Source organism: Tursiops truncatus, chromosome 3 (genome assembly GCF_011762595.2).
Source record: "Tursiops truncatus isolate mTurTru1 chromosome 3, mTurTru1.mat.Y, whole genome shotgun sequence".
Classification (NCBI taxonomy): domain Eukaryota; kingdom Metazoa; phylum Chordata; class Mammalia; order Artiodactyla; family Delphinidae; genus Tursiops; species Tursiops truncatus.
Genome location: NC_047036.1, coordinates 95,741 through 113,826, shown reverse-complemented (window position 1 = coordinate 113,826; position 18,086 = coordinate 95,741). Strand labels below are relative to the sequence as shown.

At 57.7% G+C, this 18,086-nt stretch overlaps 1 protein-coding gene across 1 annotated transcript in view; it reads right to left on the bottom strand.

Annotated features, from left to right (window-relative positions):
• Positions 1-18,086, bottom strand: part of PLEKHG4B (pleckstrin homology and RhoGEF domain containing G4B) — a 65,738-nt gene that overhangs the window by 2,818 nt on the left and 44,834 nt on the right. The window contains 17 exon segments of the mRNA XM_073801839.1: positions 80-240; positions 1,379-1,634; positions 1,817-1,933; positions 3,117-3,297; positions 3,894-4,082; positions 4,713-4,871; positions 4,941-4,984; positions 4,987-5,029; positions 5,974-6,222; positions 8,524-8,798; positions 8,801-9,263; positions 9,863-10,024; positions 10,106-10,219; positions 14,171-14,318; positions 14,828-14,970; positions 15,562-15,660; positions 16,006-16,122. Of these exon segments, the coding sequence (XP_073657940.1) occupies positions 102-240; positions 1,379-1,634; positions 1,817-1,933; positions 3,117-3,297; positions 3,894-4,082; positions 4,713-4,871; positions 4,941-4,984; positions 4,987-5,029; positions 5,974-6,222; positions 8,524-8,798; positions 8,801-9,263; positions 9,863-10,024; positions 10,106-10,219; positions 14,171-14,318; positions 14,828-14,970; positions 15,562-15,660; positions 16,006-16,122 (2,898 nt within the window). The 3' untranslated portion in view covers positions 80-101.

The following is an 18,086-nucleotide window of genomic DNA, read 5'->3' as shown; positions in this document are numbered from 1 at the left end:
AGCATCTCTTGGGCGGCTACTGACCCCCCCACCCAGCACCTGGGCCTCACTCGTGGGGGCCTAGAGGAGGGGTACTCACGGCCGTGATGAACTGGTCCCCATCAGGCTGCTGCCGTGAGCCCTCCCGAGACACCCTGACAGTCCTCGTCAGACGACAGCTCCGCAAGCGGCAGGGACGGCCTGCGAGGCTGGGGCCGCTGTCCCCTGACGGGCGGTGGGAAGACTCGGAATTCCCGGTCTCTGCAGAGAGAAGCCCAGTGAGGACCGTCCTCCGGCCTGGCCGGCTGCCCCTCAGGCCTACTGTGCCCGGCACTCTGGCCCTGAGGCTTTTGCACAACGAGAATGACTTACAAGGCACAGATTTATAACCAGATGACCCGTGATGCCGGGCTAAAGCAGGAGGACGGCACTGCCGGAGGTCAGACACCACTTATGCTCATGAACAAGAGGTCTGTGACTTCGCTTTTCTGAAATCAGGAGGCCCAGTGCAGCCGGAAGGGGAAGACTGGGAGGGAGGTCGACCCCTCCCCCAGCAGGAAGCCTCACCCTGGGCGGTAAGAGTGAGCCCAAGCAGGGGACAACACAAAACGCGGCAAGAAGGGCCACGCGGCTTTGACAGAAAGCGGGACAGGACGGGACGGGAGGCGCGCTCCCAGGGGCGTGTCCTGTGCCACCCCAGACAGAGTCGCGGCCGCAGAGCCCAGGCCCGTGGGGTCACTCCCCAGGGTGGGGCCCCTGCCAGGGTGCAGCCACAACCTCGAGTGTGGCTGGCGGGTGGCTTCTGCGGGCCGTGCTGGGGATGGCAGACCTGAGCCCTCCGACACCCTTCCGCCTGGTCTTCCTGCCGGGAGAAGTCCCGCCTCCAGATCCTGGTCTGACTGAGGCTGCCACAGCCCAGATGGGGGCCACCCGCGGTCCCGGAGCCTGAGGGACGTGTCCAGGAGAGCGCGGCCGCTCTGGGCGGGCGATGGTGCGTGCTCCCCGTGGCCGCTGCCTGTTCTGAGCAGCTCCCGCCCAGCGCTTCGCGCAGAGGCACCTCTGCGGTGGTCGGGACGCCCTCAGGGGTGACTTCACGGTGGCAGTGGTGCATTTTGGGCTTTGGAGGGCACTTGGTTTGCTTTGTCTGGTTTCTCTTTTTGCTTGTTTTAAACTTGTTCCCTGTTCCCTTGTCTTGAGTGGAAATGGAATTTTTTTTCTTAAGTAAATGAAAATTTCTAATCTGGAAACCTTTGGCAGCGTACGAAATCGGGGAAACGATGAGCACGTACGCCGGCCCCAGGCACTCATGCACTCTCACGCACACACGCACTCACGCACTCTCGCACTCATGCACTCACTCACGCAGGGAAGGTCGGCCCCGCCTCCTGCTTCAGCTCACCCTGCTCCGTGCAGGTGCGCACGCCGCACGGACAGGGGTAGCGGGCGGGACTTGTGGGCGCGGGCGGGGGGCAGCGGCCCCCGGGCAGAGGAGGACCGGCTGCTGGAGGAGGACGTGCTGCTGTCTGAGAGGGTGGAGTGCAGTCTCTTGAGGGGGGCGGTGTGGTCACAGGAGGGCACAGCTGTGGACGCTCGGGTCCGTGCCTCTGGACGGGGACAGAAAACGAGGCTTTTGGCCTCTGCTGTAGAGGTGCAGCCTAGATTCAAGAACAAGATGGCCAGCCAGAAAACTACTAGGTTCCTTCCCCCGCGGTCACATCGGGCCTCACGGGGCCGCCACCCGTCCAGCCCGACGTGTTGGTCCGTGGGGCCCGGCGCACTGCGGCGCCTGCGTCTGAGCTGGCGGGGCCGAGCGGGAGCTGGGGCTGTGGCCGCTAACCTGTTCCCTTCCCGGTGTAACTGATGGCCCGGTCGCTTATGGCCGCGTTGCTGGGCTTGACGTCCATGGATGGCTTGCTGCCTATCCCAGTGGACACCATCTCCTGTGTCCTGAGTTCTAAGACAGGAGCGTGTGGGGGAGTTTTCTAAGCAGCTCCCTGGGTTTAATTCCACCCTGAGTGTCTCTGGGGGACTGGACAGGCTGAGGTGCCCGTTCCGGCCTCTCTCAGGGAGCCCAAGGGGGTGAAGCAGGAAAAAGGAAGACGTGGGACCATAGAAACTGGGTGTCCAACCGGGAGGGGCAGGTCTCCGTCTGCGGATGAAGGGACATCCACTTGAAGTGGGACAGAGGCCTCCAGGCAGGGCATGGCTCCGGGAAAGACAAACTGACAGGTATCCGCCACGCTTGAAACTGAGAGGGGATCCAAGCACAGGGTGAGGGCCTGAGCACGAATGCATGCTCGGGAAACCACGCAAAGAGAGAGGGTGGCGATTCCAGCGGGGGCGCCCAGAGGGAGGGGACACCAGGCCTCGGGTTCGTGCTGCCCCTACCGGGCGCCCCGAGCAAGGCTGCTGCATGCGTGTGCACACGTGGGTGCATGTGTCTCTGGGAACATGTGTGTCTGTGCATGTCTGTGCATGTCTGTGTGCCTGTGTCTGTGTGCATGGGGGCGTCCATACTTAGAAGGACGTGGCAATGAGGAGGCCGTGGGGCATCGCTGGTGACAGGTCAGGGCCCTGGCCAGGGTGGTAGCCTCCGAGTGCCAAGTGGTCGTGTTTGGATGTCAGGGTGTTAGCATATTAGGGTTTCTCAGGCCCAGCGGGGTGGTCAGAGCCGCCAGAGGAGGGCCAGCCTGGAGGGGTTGCGATGAAGATGGCATGTGTGGCAGCCAGCCTGGATGAACTGCCACTCTGAAGTAGACAGAGGTGTCCCAGTGATGAACTCAGGGGAGAGGAGGGACTGGGGGCAGACATGAAGGAGGAGGGAACGAGGTGGGGGGTCTTACCTGTGGGGAGACCACAGGCTGGCCATCGGCGCAGCGTCCAGGAGGCCGGGGCCTTGACCACAGGGAGAGCAGGAGGCTGACGCCACGGGTCTGAGGGCGTCTGGGAGCTGGGGCTGAGACCTCTCTCGGAGCGTGGGGGCCGGGGTCTTGCTTGTTGTTTTAAGGAGAAGTAAGTGTTCGGTGCTGATGGGCGGTGCTAAGGAGCCCCTCGGACCGACCACGAGCCCTGCGCCCAGCCCGAGCCCAGCCCGAGCTGGCCCTGCACGCCGAGCGCCCTCCAGCCGCTCTGCCCACCTCGGCTCCGCAGAGCCTGCCACCACAGGACCTTCCCTATCACGTCCGTCCAGGAGGTCTTGACCTCCGCGGAGCTCGCCTGGCGAATGTAGGTGTCCTGGGATTTCCGCCGCCTGCGGAACCAGATCTCAAACCTCAAGCCACTGTCCCCGACGTTCTCCGTCATCCTGATCTGTGCCATCTGCAGCCACGAGCACCGCGAGGGACCTCAGATCCTGCCCTTTGGACAACTGACCGCTCTCTGGCTGACGCTTGACCCCAGCGCCTCCGTGCCGGAGGTCCCCTCACCCAGACACCGAGTGGTGTGGACGAGGCTGGGCCGGGAGCCCGTCGCCCCTGCCCCCCCGTTCCCCCTCGCCCCCACCCCCGCCATCCACACTGGCTCCCTTGTGAGGGCTCAGTGCCCCCCCCCAGAAGGGCTCCCTGGCGCGTCATCACAGGACCCCTCCGATGAGCTCGCTGGCAGGGAAGGGGTTGTGGTGGGGCCTCTCCCGGGAGACTTCGCCCCCAGGGCCTGTCTGGGGGGAGGGGTGAGGCCCTGAGACCGCCCAGGGGAAGGCTGCCTCTGTGCTCTGCCCACCTTCACCCAAACCTGAAATGGAGTCACCGACGAGGAGACATTTGTTTTCTAGCCCCTGGACTGGCACGTGGAACACGAAGGACAAATGGCTCCTTGCGGCTTCTAGAGGCCCCAGGCTCCAAAATTCAGCCTAAGAGCCGCAATAGCAAATAACCTGGCGTTCCCTCCGGCCCCCAGCGCCCTCCCTGACGCGGTACCTTGAAGGACTGCTCGTACGCGTACACGTCGTGGCCTCCGTCCACCTTCTGGGTCTTGCTGAACAGGATGAGGTCTTCAAACAGGAACACACGCCTCAGGTGCTTCTTCCCTCGGCAGCAAACGAGGAACTCGTCCTGGCATATCAGCCGCCCCTGTTCCTTCAGATCCACCTGCAGGCAGGCTGGCCTCTCTCAGGGGGACGGGGCATGACCTGATCCCAGCCCTGCCCTCGCGCCCCTGTAACGAAGCTTCCACAAGGCGACGGCTGCGTGAGGGTCAACTGCGCCCAGCCAGGCCGCCCCTTCATGGGAGGTGCCCCCCTGCCTCCCGTGGACGGCCCTGTCCTGGGTGACGCCTGGGCTGTCCCAAATCGCTGGGCTGAGCTCACTGGACAGAGGGCTCGGGGGCCTTCGGGTCTGCGGTGGCCGCCTGGGGCCGATCTGTCGTCTTGGAACTCTTACTAACGCTGCTCTAACAAGGCGACCGCGTCTTCACTTGGGACGGGGAATTCGGGGCGGTCCTGCCTGACCGGGAGGTCCGCTCTTCCTCCTGGCCCTGGGCGCTGGCCCCACCATGGCCCCCACAGGGGGCGAATCGGTAGGCTCAGGCCCACAGCCTAAGGCCAAGCTCAGTTTTTCCCATATCCAGTTATTTCAGAGTAGCCCCAAACACCGACGTTTAACATTGAGAGCCCGCCTGCCTCTCCTCCCGTGGCTCCCGCCCCAGCAGCCTCTCCCGGGCGTTCCCTTCCCTCTGGGCGGGGGTCTGGGGGGTCTCAAGTGTGGGCGCCTCCCCGCAGGCCTGTCCTATGGCCCTCAGCTCGCCCAGCGCCTGCCCAGCGCCTGCTCACGGGCGGGGCAGCCGCCAGCCTCCTGGACCAGGGCCCGGAGCAGCAGTGCGTACTTGCCCACGCGCTGCACGGGCTTCAGCAAGTAGGAGGCCAGGTCCATCTTGTCACCCAGCTCCTGCTGCTTGTTCTGCAAGGCCGGGCGATAGGGTCAGCCCGGGCCAGGCCAGGCAGCAAGGCTCACGGGCGGGACGACGACCTTGAAGAAGGCGTTGCCGTGGCTGCAGAGCAGGGCGTCCGCCCGGGCTTGTTCTTGCTGTACAGCGCGTTCCTGCCAAGCTGCTCCTCCTGCGAAGGGAGGGCTGGGGTCAGAGGCCGCCCAGCTCCGCAGGGTCTCGCCGCAGTCGGGAGCGGGCACTCGGCTCCCCGGACGTGGTGGGAGCCCTAGACTCAGTCTCAAAATACCAGTTTTCAGGGAAGAGGCAAGAGGGGTGCTCAGGGGGTGGGCGCGAGGGAGGGTTTGAAATATTCATTAACAGTCAAGAACCAACTTTGGCTAAACATTTAAAATTCTCAAGATCACTGTCAACATGAAACAACACGGAAGCTGCACACAATGGCTAAAAGCATTTTTTAAGAAATAGCTGAAAAGACACAACATGTGGGACGTGCTCCAGCACCGGTGCTTTTGTCATATTCATAGTTAACAATGCTGAACCAGGACTGTCACCTGCCCCCAGCACAGACGCTGCCCCGGTGCCCCAAACTGTGTTTCGTAACTAACTACTTGTTGAAAGAACCTTCTTTTCAGAGTAAATTAAGAATTTTATAAAGACTCAATATTCATGGTTGAGAAGAGACTTATCAAAACCTCAGGTCTCCTCGGAATGATCTATACATCCATGCGGCTCTCAGAGCTGGTCAGGAGGGTCTGGCGCTCCTCTGGAAGGGGAGCTGGGCAGGCTCGCAGGAAGACCGTGACGGGGACCAGGTGGGCTTCCTACGTGCAGGGAGCAAACCGATTTTGGACGCTGCTTTGCGCCAGCTAGCTGTGAGGGGTGGGTTGTGGACAGATTAGGTGTGATGACACAGGTGCAGCCCCAGTGCTGAGGGGCTCTCGACCAGGGTGCCGTCTGCTGACCCTGAGGCCCAAGTGTCCAGAGCCAGGTCATAACTGGCAGGGACGTATCTCCTGACCCGGACACAAGGGATCCACTCGCCTGAAACGTGGGCCGCTCCCAGCACGAGTGGGGCTGGCCTCACCCTGTTCACACAGTGGGCTGGGGACTCACATATCTCAGGAACGCGTGGCCCACGGCCCAGGGGCGGTGCCGGCAGTGCTCCAGCCCCGGGAGGAAGCGCCCGTGGTGGAAGGCGTAGAGAGTCTCCCAGTTCCCGAAAATGACGCTGCGCTTCCCTCGGAGGTCCTGGGGCAGGTCCGTCCTTTCCATTTCTGGAAAATAGTTGTCGATGACATATCCTGAGGACCTAACATACTGCCTCTCCGTGGAGATCATCTCGGCCATCACGTGCTGCGTCGGCTGCTGAAAGACAGAGAGCCGAGGGGACGCTCAGGCCTCGCGTCATCAGCGTTATTCCTGCCTCGGAGGAAACCAGAGACTGAAACTCCAGAGTGATGAACGCGGTATGCACAGACGGGAGGCGCACAAAAGCACTGTCTCCCGTGGTTTCCCGTCTTTGGGGACGAGTAATTTGCAGGCGCTTCGCACCTGAGCTGTCCTCTCACCGGTACTGGAGGCGCTCCTCTGGCGTAGCGGGGCGCAGGGAGGTCACAGCAGAAGGAAAGCTGTGGCGACGTTTCCACGCTGCCGACCACGGCCTTTTCAGAAGAGAGATCCCTTCGGGAACTGGAAAGGAGAGATTCGCAGGCTCCCTAACTCCAACCCTGAATCCAGACGGCTTGATTCCAGCACCGTCTTAGCGGGCAGCTCTGGCAGGAAGAAGATTCGCACGCCCGCAGCAGGGAGCCCTCTGCCAGGAAGGCTGTGCTGGGGATTTGCGGGAAAACCGGTTTCTGGCGCACACCGGCGGCTAACCTACCACAAGGCGTCCCTGAAAAGCCAGCTTTACTCAGGGACCTCTGACCCAGATGCACAGAAGCCGCTGCAGCAGAGGACGGAGAGTAGGCCTGGGGGCCAGTGTGCTGCGGAGCTGGACAGTAGGCGGAGGGGCCTGTCTGGGCTGGAGGTCCCCACGCACACTACGCCTTTCTTCCCTATTTGAGAGCATCCCACCAGCCGCCTTCTGAAACTACTCCATCCTAATGACACCAGTGGGGGTTGGTAGAGTTTTTCCTGCCATTATCTGTCTTTACTTTTTGTTTTTAATTGGAAGAAAAGCAGCTAACCATAGGAAATGCACCGTGGTCAGAATGCTGTGAGTTCATCCTGTTTGCAGCAGACCCTGGACGGCCCCTCTCACGCCTGCAGCACGGATTTTACAGGTGCTTCTTGTTTCTGGGAAGACGGCGCCTTCTGCTGGTGGGGGCCCTGGAGCCCTTGGCGGTGGCAGTGCCGACAAACACAGCTGCTGCCACGCGAGGTGCCCTTGTCACACCCACGCACGGCCGCTGAGTCACCTCCTGTAGACACTCGCCGAAAACAAGTGTTCTTCTTTAATATCCAGAAAAAAAATACACACTAGCATGGTCTGGGCATCTGGACCAAGTAAAAATGGAAATTGACTCATAAAGGATGGAAAGTTCTGGGGAAATGACTGCTGGCCAAGCGGCAGGAGCTCCCTCCAGACAGCTGGGTTTCCGGGAAGACGGGGCGGTCCGCGCAAAGCTCCCGCCCTGGCCCCGGCATGTGGGAGGACTCGCTCCCTTGAAGGTTGTGTGCGAGGTCCCCACCGCCAGGCCTGGGCTTGGTGGGTCTGAGGCCCGTGAATGGCGGGAGGGGGACCCATCCCCAGCGGCAAAGGCAGGACAGCTTCGCCAACCTGCTCCCTCCCAGACCCAGGACGTGCACTCTGGGTGGCCAGGCGGCTCCCGGTGAGTGGACCACGCCTACCCCTGCCTTCTGCTGCCCAGACACCTTCAAAATGAGCTGGAAGGCCATCCACAGACACGCAGCTCTCCCTGCGCCTGCCCACACCCCACAAGGTCCACCTTTAACAAGGTCGTTGAAGGTTGTTTCAGAAGAGCATTTTGTAACCGTCTCAGTTCAGATTCGAGCTGCTCTCTGGAGGAAACACACGTGGACCCATCCGATGAGCAAAGGACACCAGGGGATGCCCCTCCAGCCAGGGCTCACTGCAAACAGGGACAAACAACCCAGAGGCTGGGAGGCCAGGCTGGCGTCACGGACTGTCACTGGCGTGGGCGGGGTCCTTGACCACTTTTTATCCAGACAGTTAACAAGAAGTATCTTTTTGCAAACATCTTCCTAAACATTTAACAAAATAAACGGACATCTTCATTTGGGCAACAGATAAACGGGCACACACCTCTCACCTCAATACTTAGAGACTTTTTTTAAAAGCAATTTTTAAAGTAATTTCTTCACGTTGTGGGCTTGGTTTGCTTATTGTAATTTTCTAGAAATGGGTTCTAAACAACTAGAGTTGGTTGTTTAACCATCAGAGCGGGGGTGCTAGGTCACTACACGCCCCGAAAAAGGAGGCGGCTGTCAGAGATTCTGTTCTGAGCACAGGGAGATCACTAACGTCTTGTTTAAAATCAGACGTGAGTGCTTCAGCCTGGACCTGACGCGGAAGGCCCGGGGGGCGTCCGTGGGTTTCCCACGCTGGGGAAGGGCATTTCACGGCTCTGGGTCTCTAGACCCCACTGACCACTAGGCCCACAGGTTGAGGGCATCTGCCTCACCTTCCAGCTTGCCCTTCCCATCCTCCTCGGAGGGGTGGGTCCTGGAGGGAGAGGACAGACTCCGGTTCCGAGGGAGCCGAGGGCTCTCGGCACGTGGCCTCAGCGGGGGCCGCTTCTCTGAGGCCACAGCAGTGCCGATCACCTCCAGGCCTCTGATGAAGACCCCAGTGTGGCCCAGCCGGAGGGAGTCGCTGGGGCCACTGTCAAGCTGAGGAGTCGCGAAGCTTTGTGCTTTCTTCCTAATCTTCTGCGGGGGGTGCTTCCTGGGGTGGGCGGGGAGCAGGTGCCGCTGCTGTCCTGTGTGTGCACACCTGGGCGCAGGTGCTCGCCCTGCCCACACGCAGCAGCTTGTCCGGCGAGGCCGGGCAGCAGTCAGGCCCACTCCCCAGCTCGGCCCTCGGGGTCAGCAGGAGGGGTCCAGGAAGGCTCAAGGGGCTGCCCCTCGGGTCCCTGGGCAAGCTCGTGCTTCAGGGGGCTCCAGCCCAGAGGCAGGGTGCCGGGGCCCGGGGCCTCTTCTCCAAGGGCCTCTTGCCAGTGGCGTCGGGTCTGCCGGCTCTGCAGCCACAAGGTTTGGCCCCGTGGCAGCGCCCACTGGCCGCCGGGGCCCACCACCACCACGCTCGCCCTGGGGAAGCTCTGCACGGCCTGCCGGCGACACCGCTTCAGATCCTCGGTGACCAGCTCTGGGTCCGGGCGCTCTAGGCACTGACTGCACCGCAGCGTCCGCCCGCTCACCTGCCCGGCACAGGAGGGCACCGGTCAGTGCAGTGAAGGACGGTCACGGCCAAGGCGGCCTGGTAAACTCAGGTCACGCTCTGCCTGCTGACCAGGTCGCCCAAAGTGAGGACCAGGGTGAGCCAGAGGCCAGAGTGAGAGGAAGGCCCTGTGCTCGCGGTGGCAACTGCCGGCCGGACTCGACCGTGGGCATCAGGGCTGGAGAGGCCGTGAGACGGTCCGCCTGGTGTGCGACCCATGGGCCAGGGACCTCGGGCCGAGAGTTCCAGGCCTGCCCTGGCCTCTTGGGTTCTGTGCTCCTGAGGAGTCTGGCCCTGGCGCCCTAACGGCAGGCATTCTAGGGCGCTAGCGAGAGTGCGGGTGCGGCTGTGCTGCAATCGTTCTGGGATCTTTGACAGTAAGTGGACTTTTATAACTGAGCCGGTAAACAGAAAGAACAGTTCACGAGTCCTCGTGGCCTGTCTGTCCGGTACAATAAATAAACCCCTCACAGGTCTACGGAGAGCCTGGCGGGGGGGCGCCCACCTCGCAGCGAATGTCCGCAGCAAGGACTGGGCAACGTGTGCACACCCTGGGAGGGACTGGGCCGGGGCTCTTACCGTCTCGCAGAACTTGGACCCGAGGGCCTGCCTGGCCAGCTCGCCCTCCCTCCGCTCAGCCAGGCCGGCCTTGGCGCTCAGACTCCTTCTGAAGTCCTGGGTCCCTTCCTCCGCACCTTGCAAGTCCTCTTCCATCAGCCGTAGCCCTTTCGGACGATATTGCTGCGGCCCAAGGAGCAAAGAATCAGAACAAGCCCCAGCAGTGCCCTGGGTGTCCCTGCATGTGTCCTGGTGGGCACCCACCGTCAGCCTGTCCGGGAGAGCCTGGGACGCCTGCCACTGCTTTGCATTCCCCAGAGACAGCAGCTCCAAAGGCCCGAGGAATTTCTCTCTTTCTTTTTCAAACCATGATGTGATCTACGTAGGAAAAGAAGGTTTTACTTTTAAATGTGCTAAGGAGTCCGGCCCTAAGACTTCGGAGGACAAAGGAGGTGTCAGATGCCGCCTCGGGGCCGGTGCATCTGATTCCTACAGCCACACGCCTCGTCTGAACGGCGTCTCCTGAGCGCATCCGAAGGCTACTCGGCCTCAGTCTGAACCACGGTTCTCACTTGTGACTTTTCAATCTGTGAGTGGGAGTGACGCTTGGGTTGGAGAGGGACTGGGATGACCACAGACCTCCACGGCTCACGTTTATAACTTTTAATTGTTTGGAGGTGGAAATTAAGATCATTGAAAAATGGATCCAGAAGTTTCAGTTTCAAAACTTGTTACTATGCTACACAAACTCCAGAAACATTCCTCAGGCTGGTGGCACCTGGGAGGGATGGAGGGGCGATGGCAGGCCTGCCTGCACCTACACAGTCCGATGTGGTCACGGTCATCACTTTAGAGACGCAGTTCCCATGGCAACAGCACTACGCTCACTGCGGGCACGTCAGAGGCAAACCCTCACAGGGCAATGCAGGGGCATCCGGTCGTTAGACACCCAGGAAGAGGTTTGCTATTAAAAAATGGAGCGATTGGGCTGGATCTATCAGGACAATAATTGTATTTAATGAACTCAGATGTATGAGCAGAGGAGAGAGACCAGAGTACATGCTCTTTGTGGACAGAGTCATGGAAAAAAACCATCAAACCTAGATTTTTGCAAGGAAGCACCTGCAGTCCTAGAACTGCCAGGTAGAGAAGAGGAAACGGTCAGCAGGGCAGAGGCGCCTCAGAGGTGGAGTCCCACTTCCGACCTCGAGAAAAAATAAATTCCAGTCGGTTTGAAAATTAAATGGAGAAATTCAAACCATGAAAGTCTTATAATGGAATACATTAGTCATTCTGTAACCGAAAGACAGGAAAAGCCACATAAATCATAAGCAAAGTTAAAGGACAAATTACAAGTATCTGCAACACAATCAAAGGATTAGAAGTGACATAATGAAACTATTACAAACTGTAGGGAAATTGGCCAAGTACACGAAAAAGCAATTTATTAGGGAAGTAAAAATAACCAATAAATGTAGGAAGAAAAGGTTCAACTGCAGCATAAAAGATCCGAATGCAGACAATGATGAGACACTTTATCGTCACCTGTCAGATGGCAAACGAGAAAGCCGGCCTCGAAGGCTGCCGAGAGCCCAGGCTGGGCCAGCTGTCTGGAAGGCTGCTGGAAGATTCTGAAAACCTCAGGAGGTGCGCCCTGACCCTCCAATCCAGCCTAGGAATTTGCAAACAATCACCAAGTGTGAAGGATGTGCAGGTGGCGATGTGAAGGATGTGCAGGTGGCGATGTCTGTAATAGCGAACAGCAGGGCAGAGCCCCGGGGACTCCCACCGGCGTGCGTGCCCACGCAGCCCCACCTCAGGGCCCGCCAGAGGAGCGCATGAGGCAGGATCTCACTGTGGTTAAAACCTAGGTCCTCTCTAGTTCTTCCACAGTGTGCGTGCAATTGCTTAGGAAAAAAAAGCAACTTAACACACTATATAGGATGATCCCATTTTTAGGTTAAAGTGCATTTAGTTTTGGGTGAAGACGGCAGGCTAAAACTTATCTAACTTTGATCCCTCCTGGAACACTGCTAAAGCTTCAGTAACCTCTTTCAAGGCATAAAGGATGGGGACAACAGACAGGCTGGGAAGGAGCGACACTGTGGGGGCCCTGGGCATCCTGCGCAGGTGGCGCAGCTGACGAGGAGGTGAGGGAGACCTGGAGCTGCGAGAGTGGGGGCCCCAGTGCACGCGCCGTCCACCCCGCAGCGCCCGGGTGCTCTCTGCACAGGGGGAGGCAGGCAGAGGCCACGGGAACACGGAGTCTCACCTCCTCCCTGACGTGCAGCCAGGCCCTCCCCTCGGGGGTCGGAGGCCGCATCTCTGGAGGAGCCCACGAGCCCAGGAGGTGGGCCCAGCAGGGGCCTCCAGCGGCCCCGCCCCACTCGGCAGCTGGGCAGGCAACCTAGGATCACCAGGAGAGCCTCCAGCATGAAAAAGAGAAGCCAGGACAGGCCTGCAGAAGCCCCCTCGGAGGGGAGAGAGGCTGGGCAGACACCACGACCAGTATTTCAGCCAAGAGTAAGTCAGGTGCTGTGAAGAAGGTCCATTGAGAGGAATAAACAAACAAAACCCCCATGGAAGTTAACAACGTTAGAGCAGAGGCAGAAACACACAAGTGGGGTTAGAAGATAAAGTCGATAAAATCTACTCTGAAAGTAGAGGAAAAGGCCAGCGACATGGAAAATGGAAAAGGAAGAAAACGAGCGGACCAGCAGGAAGCGTGGAATTTGGGAAACGGGGGTGCTCATCAAGAAACCCCAGAATCCCCAGAGCCTAGGGAGGCAAAGGAGGAGCCTCTGCTCACCAGGCGGAGGCGGCCTGAGGACCAGAGGTGGACGAGGTTCCCGGGAGAAAGCAGGGCCCAGCCCGAGGCCGACAGTGCAGCAGAACAGACTCTCCACCGCAACCCGTGAGGCTAAATGACCAGTACGGTGCCTCTGTTCCGGCGGGAAAATAAACTACTGAGAACTGTGAAGGAGAAGAGACAGCATCGGATGCGCAGGTCTTAGAGTTTCCCTCCTTCCTCTGGGAAGTCCTGGAGGGCATTTTATAATAAAATACATAATATATAAGAAACAGTAGACCCCATAGGATGGAGGAGGCCCCAGAGGCCAGGGAATCGACCCTACGGGTAGACGGGGGACCCCACAGGATGGAGGAGCCCCAGGCAGGGCCCACCCCCAGGCTGGGGTGTCTCGAGTCAGCCATGCTCCAGGCTGCCACCACCGGGCCCAGGTGAGCTGGTCAGCCCCTTGTCTGTGCTTCCCTGCAGCCTGGATCAGCTGGGTCACCATCTCCCACCACCCAGGCCCCCCACTGGCCCGTGGCTGGGCGCTAGGGCTGTTTGTGGGGAGACCAGGGAGGGAAAATACACAGTGTGCAACCCCACTGTGACTGCTGGCTGTCCTGGGGACCAGCCTGGGGTGCCCTGGGGGTGGCGCCCCTCCCACCCTGACTGCCCCACGGTGACCAGACATTGGAGGACGCAGGGCCAGCTGAGGGTCCAGAGAGTCTCCAGCCACTCTTCACTGCCCCTATGCTGCTGGCTGGGCGGGGGGCCCTGGCTTCACATTCACTAACCAGGAAACAATGGCTGATAAAATAATAAGGATTTTACTTGAAAAACATAAGCTTTTGGAAATCGTTATATGCATATGAATATAAAGAAGATCTGGATTCAAATAGTGAGTGTTACACTGGTTATGTCAGGTAGCCCAGTGCCATACCTCCTGGAGCCCTGACTGTCACCTCCCCCTGGAGCCCTGACTGGTCACCTCTCCCAGGACACTGACCTGGTAGCCTCCCCACTGGAGCACTGACTGTCACCTCCCCCTAGTGCCTTGACTGGTCTCCTCCTCCTGGAGCCCTGTCACCTCCCCATGGAGCCCTGGCTGGTCACCTCCCCCTGGAGCCCTGACTGTCACTTCCCCCTGGCTCCCTGACTGGTCACCTCCCCCTGGAGCCCTGACTGTCACTTCCCCCTGGCTCCCTGACTGGTCACCTCCCCCTGGAGCCCTGACTGGTCACCTCCCCCTGGAGCCCTGTCACCTCCCCCTGGCTCCCTGACTGGTCACCTCTCCTGGACACTGACCTGGTCGCCTCCCCCCTGGAGCTCTGACTGGTCACCTCCCCCTGGAGCCCTGACTGTCACCTGCCCCTGGCTCCCTGACTGGTCACCTCCCCCTGGAGCCCTGAATGTTCACCTCCCCCTGGAGCCCTGACTGGTCACCTCCCCCTGGCTCCCTGACTGGTCACCTCCCCCTGGAGCCCTGAATGGTCACCTCCCCCTGGAGCCCTGACTGGTCACCTCTCCCGGACACTGACCTGGTCACCTCCCCCCTGGAGCCCTGACTGGTGTCCTCGCTCCTGGAGCTCCTCCAGTGCCTGCAGACACCTGTTGGAGGCGAGGACCAGCCTGTGGACCTCTTCGTCTACTTGGTCGTACAGCCTGCAGGCAGCCTCGATGGTGTCCCTGGAAAGAGAAGGCAGCTGTCGGAGTGTCTGTTCACAGCAAGCCCCGAGTCGGTGACACCTGGTTACAAACACCAGCTGCACTCTGTACACCTGACAAAAACGGAAGCCCCCGAGGAGGCCCACAGCCTGAGCAGAGCATAAACACGCCTGTGAGCTGCAACACCCTGCCAGCCACAGGTGCGGGCACCCCGGAGGTGGCAGGGAAATGTGGGTGGGTGGACCCGGTGCCCGGGAGGCAACAGGCAAGGAAGCATTTGGTTAGGACGGATGCTGAATCCCAGGAAGTGACCCTTCTCCACTTGAGCCTTCCAAGGAATCTGCTAGGCTTCCTTCAGTTACAAAGGGAATTAATCTCTGGTCAGTCACAGTGTGTCCGTCAGAGGAATGGAGGTTTGAACTCCTTGGAGACACTGCAGGTGATGAAGACGGGCTTCCCGTGACTGGGCAGAGCACTGGGAATCGCCCCGGCTGGGCTGCGGTCCAGCGCTGCCCCAGCGGGACACTCACTGGTAGTCTTGGCCGGCGCCGTGCTCCTCCCTCCTCAGCCGTGCCAGCACGGTGCCGCCTTCCAGCCGGAGGGCCACCAGCCGCGCGTCTTCCAGGACATGCTTCATCATCGCCCTGTGCTTGCCGATCGACTCTGCGACCTCCTGCCCGGGGTAGGAGAAACGTGCTTGGAAGCCCTCCTCCAGTCCTCCCAGCCTAGCGCCAATGGACGCGTCAGTGTGACCCACGCCCTTGCTGTCAACCGAGCTACAAGTGGGTGGGCTTGGCACACCCCACACGCCGCCCAGTCCCCGTAGGAACGTAGCACAGCTCCAGATGCCCTTGCCCAAGGGAAGGGAGATCTGAGGGCAGAAAGCAAGAGGGAAGCTTAAAGGCGGCAGCAGGAGGAGATGCTGGCATTTAGACGAGGCCGTGGATTTCACCGCGCACCCTGGGACCGGGAGGCATCTCCAGGGCCCTGGTTCCTAGGCTGTCGAGGTCCCTCCAGCCAGTCCACCTCTGTGTCTCCTGACAGCAAATCACTTGTGCCTCGGTGGCATGTCAGCAAATGTAGTGGTGATGTTTCTTTTCTGGGCAGAGTGGGATTTTTTTGGTCACAAGGGAAGTTTTTTGCTAATTGAAAGGGATCTATGAATGAAAAAGGGCTTGAAAATTTTTGCTGAGGATGATGGTTTTGACCCAACTGTTGTGTTCCCACCTATCTGTCAAATAAAATAAAATACACGAGAACCTACCTGTGCTGTGCTTGGGGTCCTGTGGGTGTTCAGGGAGTGGACTGAATTTTGTAGGAAAACAATGGCTTCCTCGCAGTTTGAGGTGAAGGGCTCCAGCTTCTATTGAGGTTTGAGAGCCAGGAGACATAAAGACAGGTTCTGTTAGATGTTGAAACAAGCAGCTGTGAGTTCCCACATTTAAGCCCATCTCAGGTTGCAAAGCCTGCCGTGCGGCCGCCCGGTGTCCTCTGCACATCAATAGAAGTTCCTCCCCTGCCCAGGGAGGGGTTTCAGTGGCATTCTCAAGGGTGCCATGGTGTGGCTGTCCAGAAACAGACTGTTGATGGCGACTATGACAGGTGTGACACTTGGTGGGGGGATGCCCTTTTCTGATTTAAGTAAAAAATCCATCTAAGGAGAAGCCCAGGAGACTGGCATGTGCAGCAGCTGTGAGTTGCACCTTACCCGACGGAAGCAGATCCAGGCACTGTGGCTGTAGGGAAAGGAGCCCTCGAGGTCTGCAGTCAGCTGGGAGCTGTCGACAAATTTGTGCAGGGCCTTCAGGGAACCCACCAGCTCACACTGCCAAGGAAGGCATTCACTGGTCATGGCCATGGACGCAGCTCTCGGGAAAAACCACTAGAATGGCTCACTCCTGGGAAAACTGCTGGGTTACTCGGTTGAGAGGATTGAGAAGCAACTTTAGGGTTCAGCTATCCTGCCTGCTGGTGGCATTACTGGAGTATATGTGGGTGGACACAGGAATCTAACTGAGACGTGAAAGGAGAGACAGCAAAGAGAAATAGAGGAAAGACCAAAAGAATGGAAAAGTTGGGGAAGAACAGACGGCAAGATGTTAACAGGAAAAGGGAAAGGGCAGGACGAGGAAGGGAAAAGTGAGAGGATGAATCAAGGATGAGCTACTTCTGGTTTGGCAGAGTTGAACCTCCCCAGACAAAACCAGACTCTGGATAAAGTATAGTGACAGCCATCCGAAAGCTCTGGAGGGTGAACAAAGCCACCATGGAGGCAACTGAAACTGGGTAAAGGGACTGGCATGGGGTGGCTCCCTGTTTCTGTGGCTTTGGCCTGAAGGCAGGCTGCCAATATGGTGAGGCTGGAGTGGCTGAAGCTCTGATAGAAAATGGGCATCTTTCTGGCCTAAACAGCCAGAGGATAGAGCTGGGGCAGAACGTGAAGGTCAATATCCACCCCACGGAGAAAGCTGGGGAAAGGGAGCTCCAGTTGTGTGCAATTGGACCTGCTCAGTCTAATCAAGTTAAATGCATGCTAAAACAGCATTCTGTGAAGGTTTATAATAGAGTCCAGAGTCTCTACAACAGAATATTCACAATGTTCAAAAGATAATCCAAAATTACTTGACACACAAAGAATCAGGAAAATGTGACTATTCTGAAGCTTCAGGAAAAGACAATCAACAGAGATCAACCCAGGAAAGACCACAGATGTTGTAATTAATTACGACAGGACTTTAAAACAGCTATTATAACTATGTCAATGATGTAAAGGAAAAGATGCTTGCAATTAATGAGACAATAGGAAATCTCAGCAGAAACATAGAAAATCTATTTTAAAACCCACTGAAAATTTTATAGCTGAAAAACACAATATCTGAACTAAAAAACTCACTGGATGGGCTTAATAGCTGAATGGAGTCAGTGACCTTGAAGATAGGTCAAGAGAAACAATCTGATCTGAAGAAAAGAGAAGAAAAAAAGTGAAAAAACCTCCCAGATTCTCAAAGACTTATGGGACAATATCACTACTGTATGTGTAACTGAAATCAAGAAAGAGAGGAGAGAATGAGCAGAAAAGACTCTTAAGAAATAATGATTGAAAACTTCCTAAATTTGGTGATAAACATAAACGTAAATGTTCAAGAAGTTCAGCCAAACTTAACAGGATAAATAAGGAGAAAACCATGCCGAGTCACGTTATAGTCAATTTGCTAAAAAAGAAGGAGAAAATCTTAGACGTGGCCAGAGAAAAATGACACATTTCCTATAGATGAACTTTTTTACCATGAACTTTTCATCAGAAACTAGGAAGGCCAGAAGACACCAGAACAACATCTTTAAAGTGCGGAAAAAACAAACAAACTACTGTCAAGCCAGAGTTCTATATCTGGCGAAAATATCCTTCAAGAATGAAGGCTGGGAACTCCCTGGCGGTCCAGTGGTTAGGACTCTGTGCTTCCACTGCAGGGGGCACAGGTTCGATTCCTGGTCAGGAACTAAGATCCCGCAAGCCACGTGGCATGGCCAAAAATAAGTAAAGAAAAATAAAGAAAAACAGAAAAGAAATCTGAGGGGAAGAGAGAACATTTTAAAAAAATGAATGAAGGCAAGGTAAAGACATTTTCAGATAAAAGAGAAAGAAGCAAGAAGAGAAGGAAAGAAAACAAATGAGGTGGAGAAGAAAAACCAGATTTTTAAAAGTTTTCTAATGTTATGCTCTGCAGGGGTCCTGCAAGAATTCAAGGCATTGGAGACAGGTTTCCAGGCTCCTGTACGGAAGCAACTACA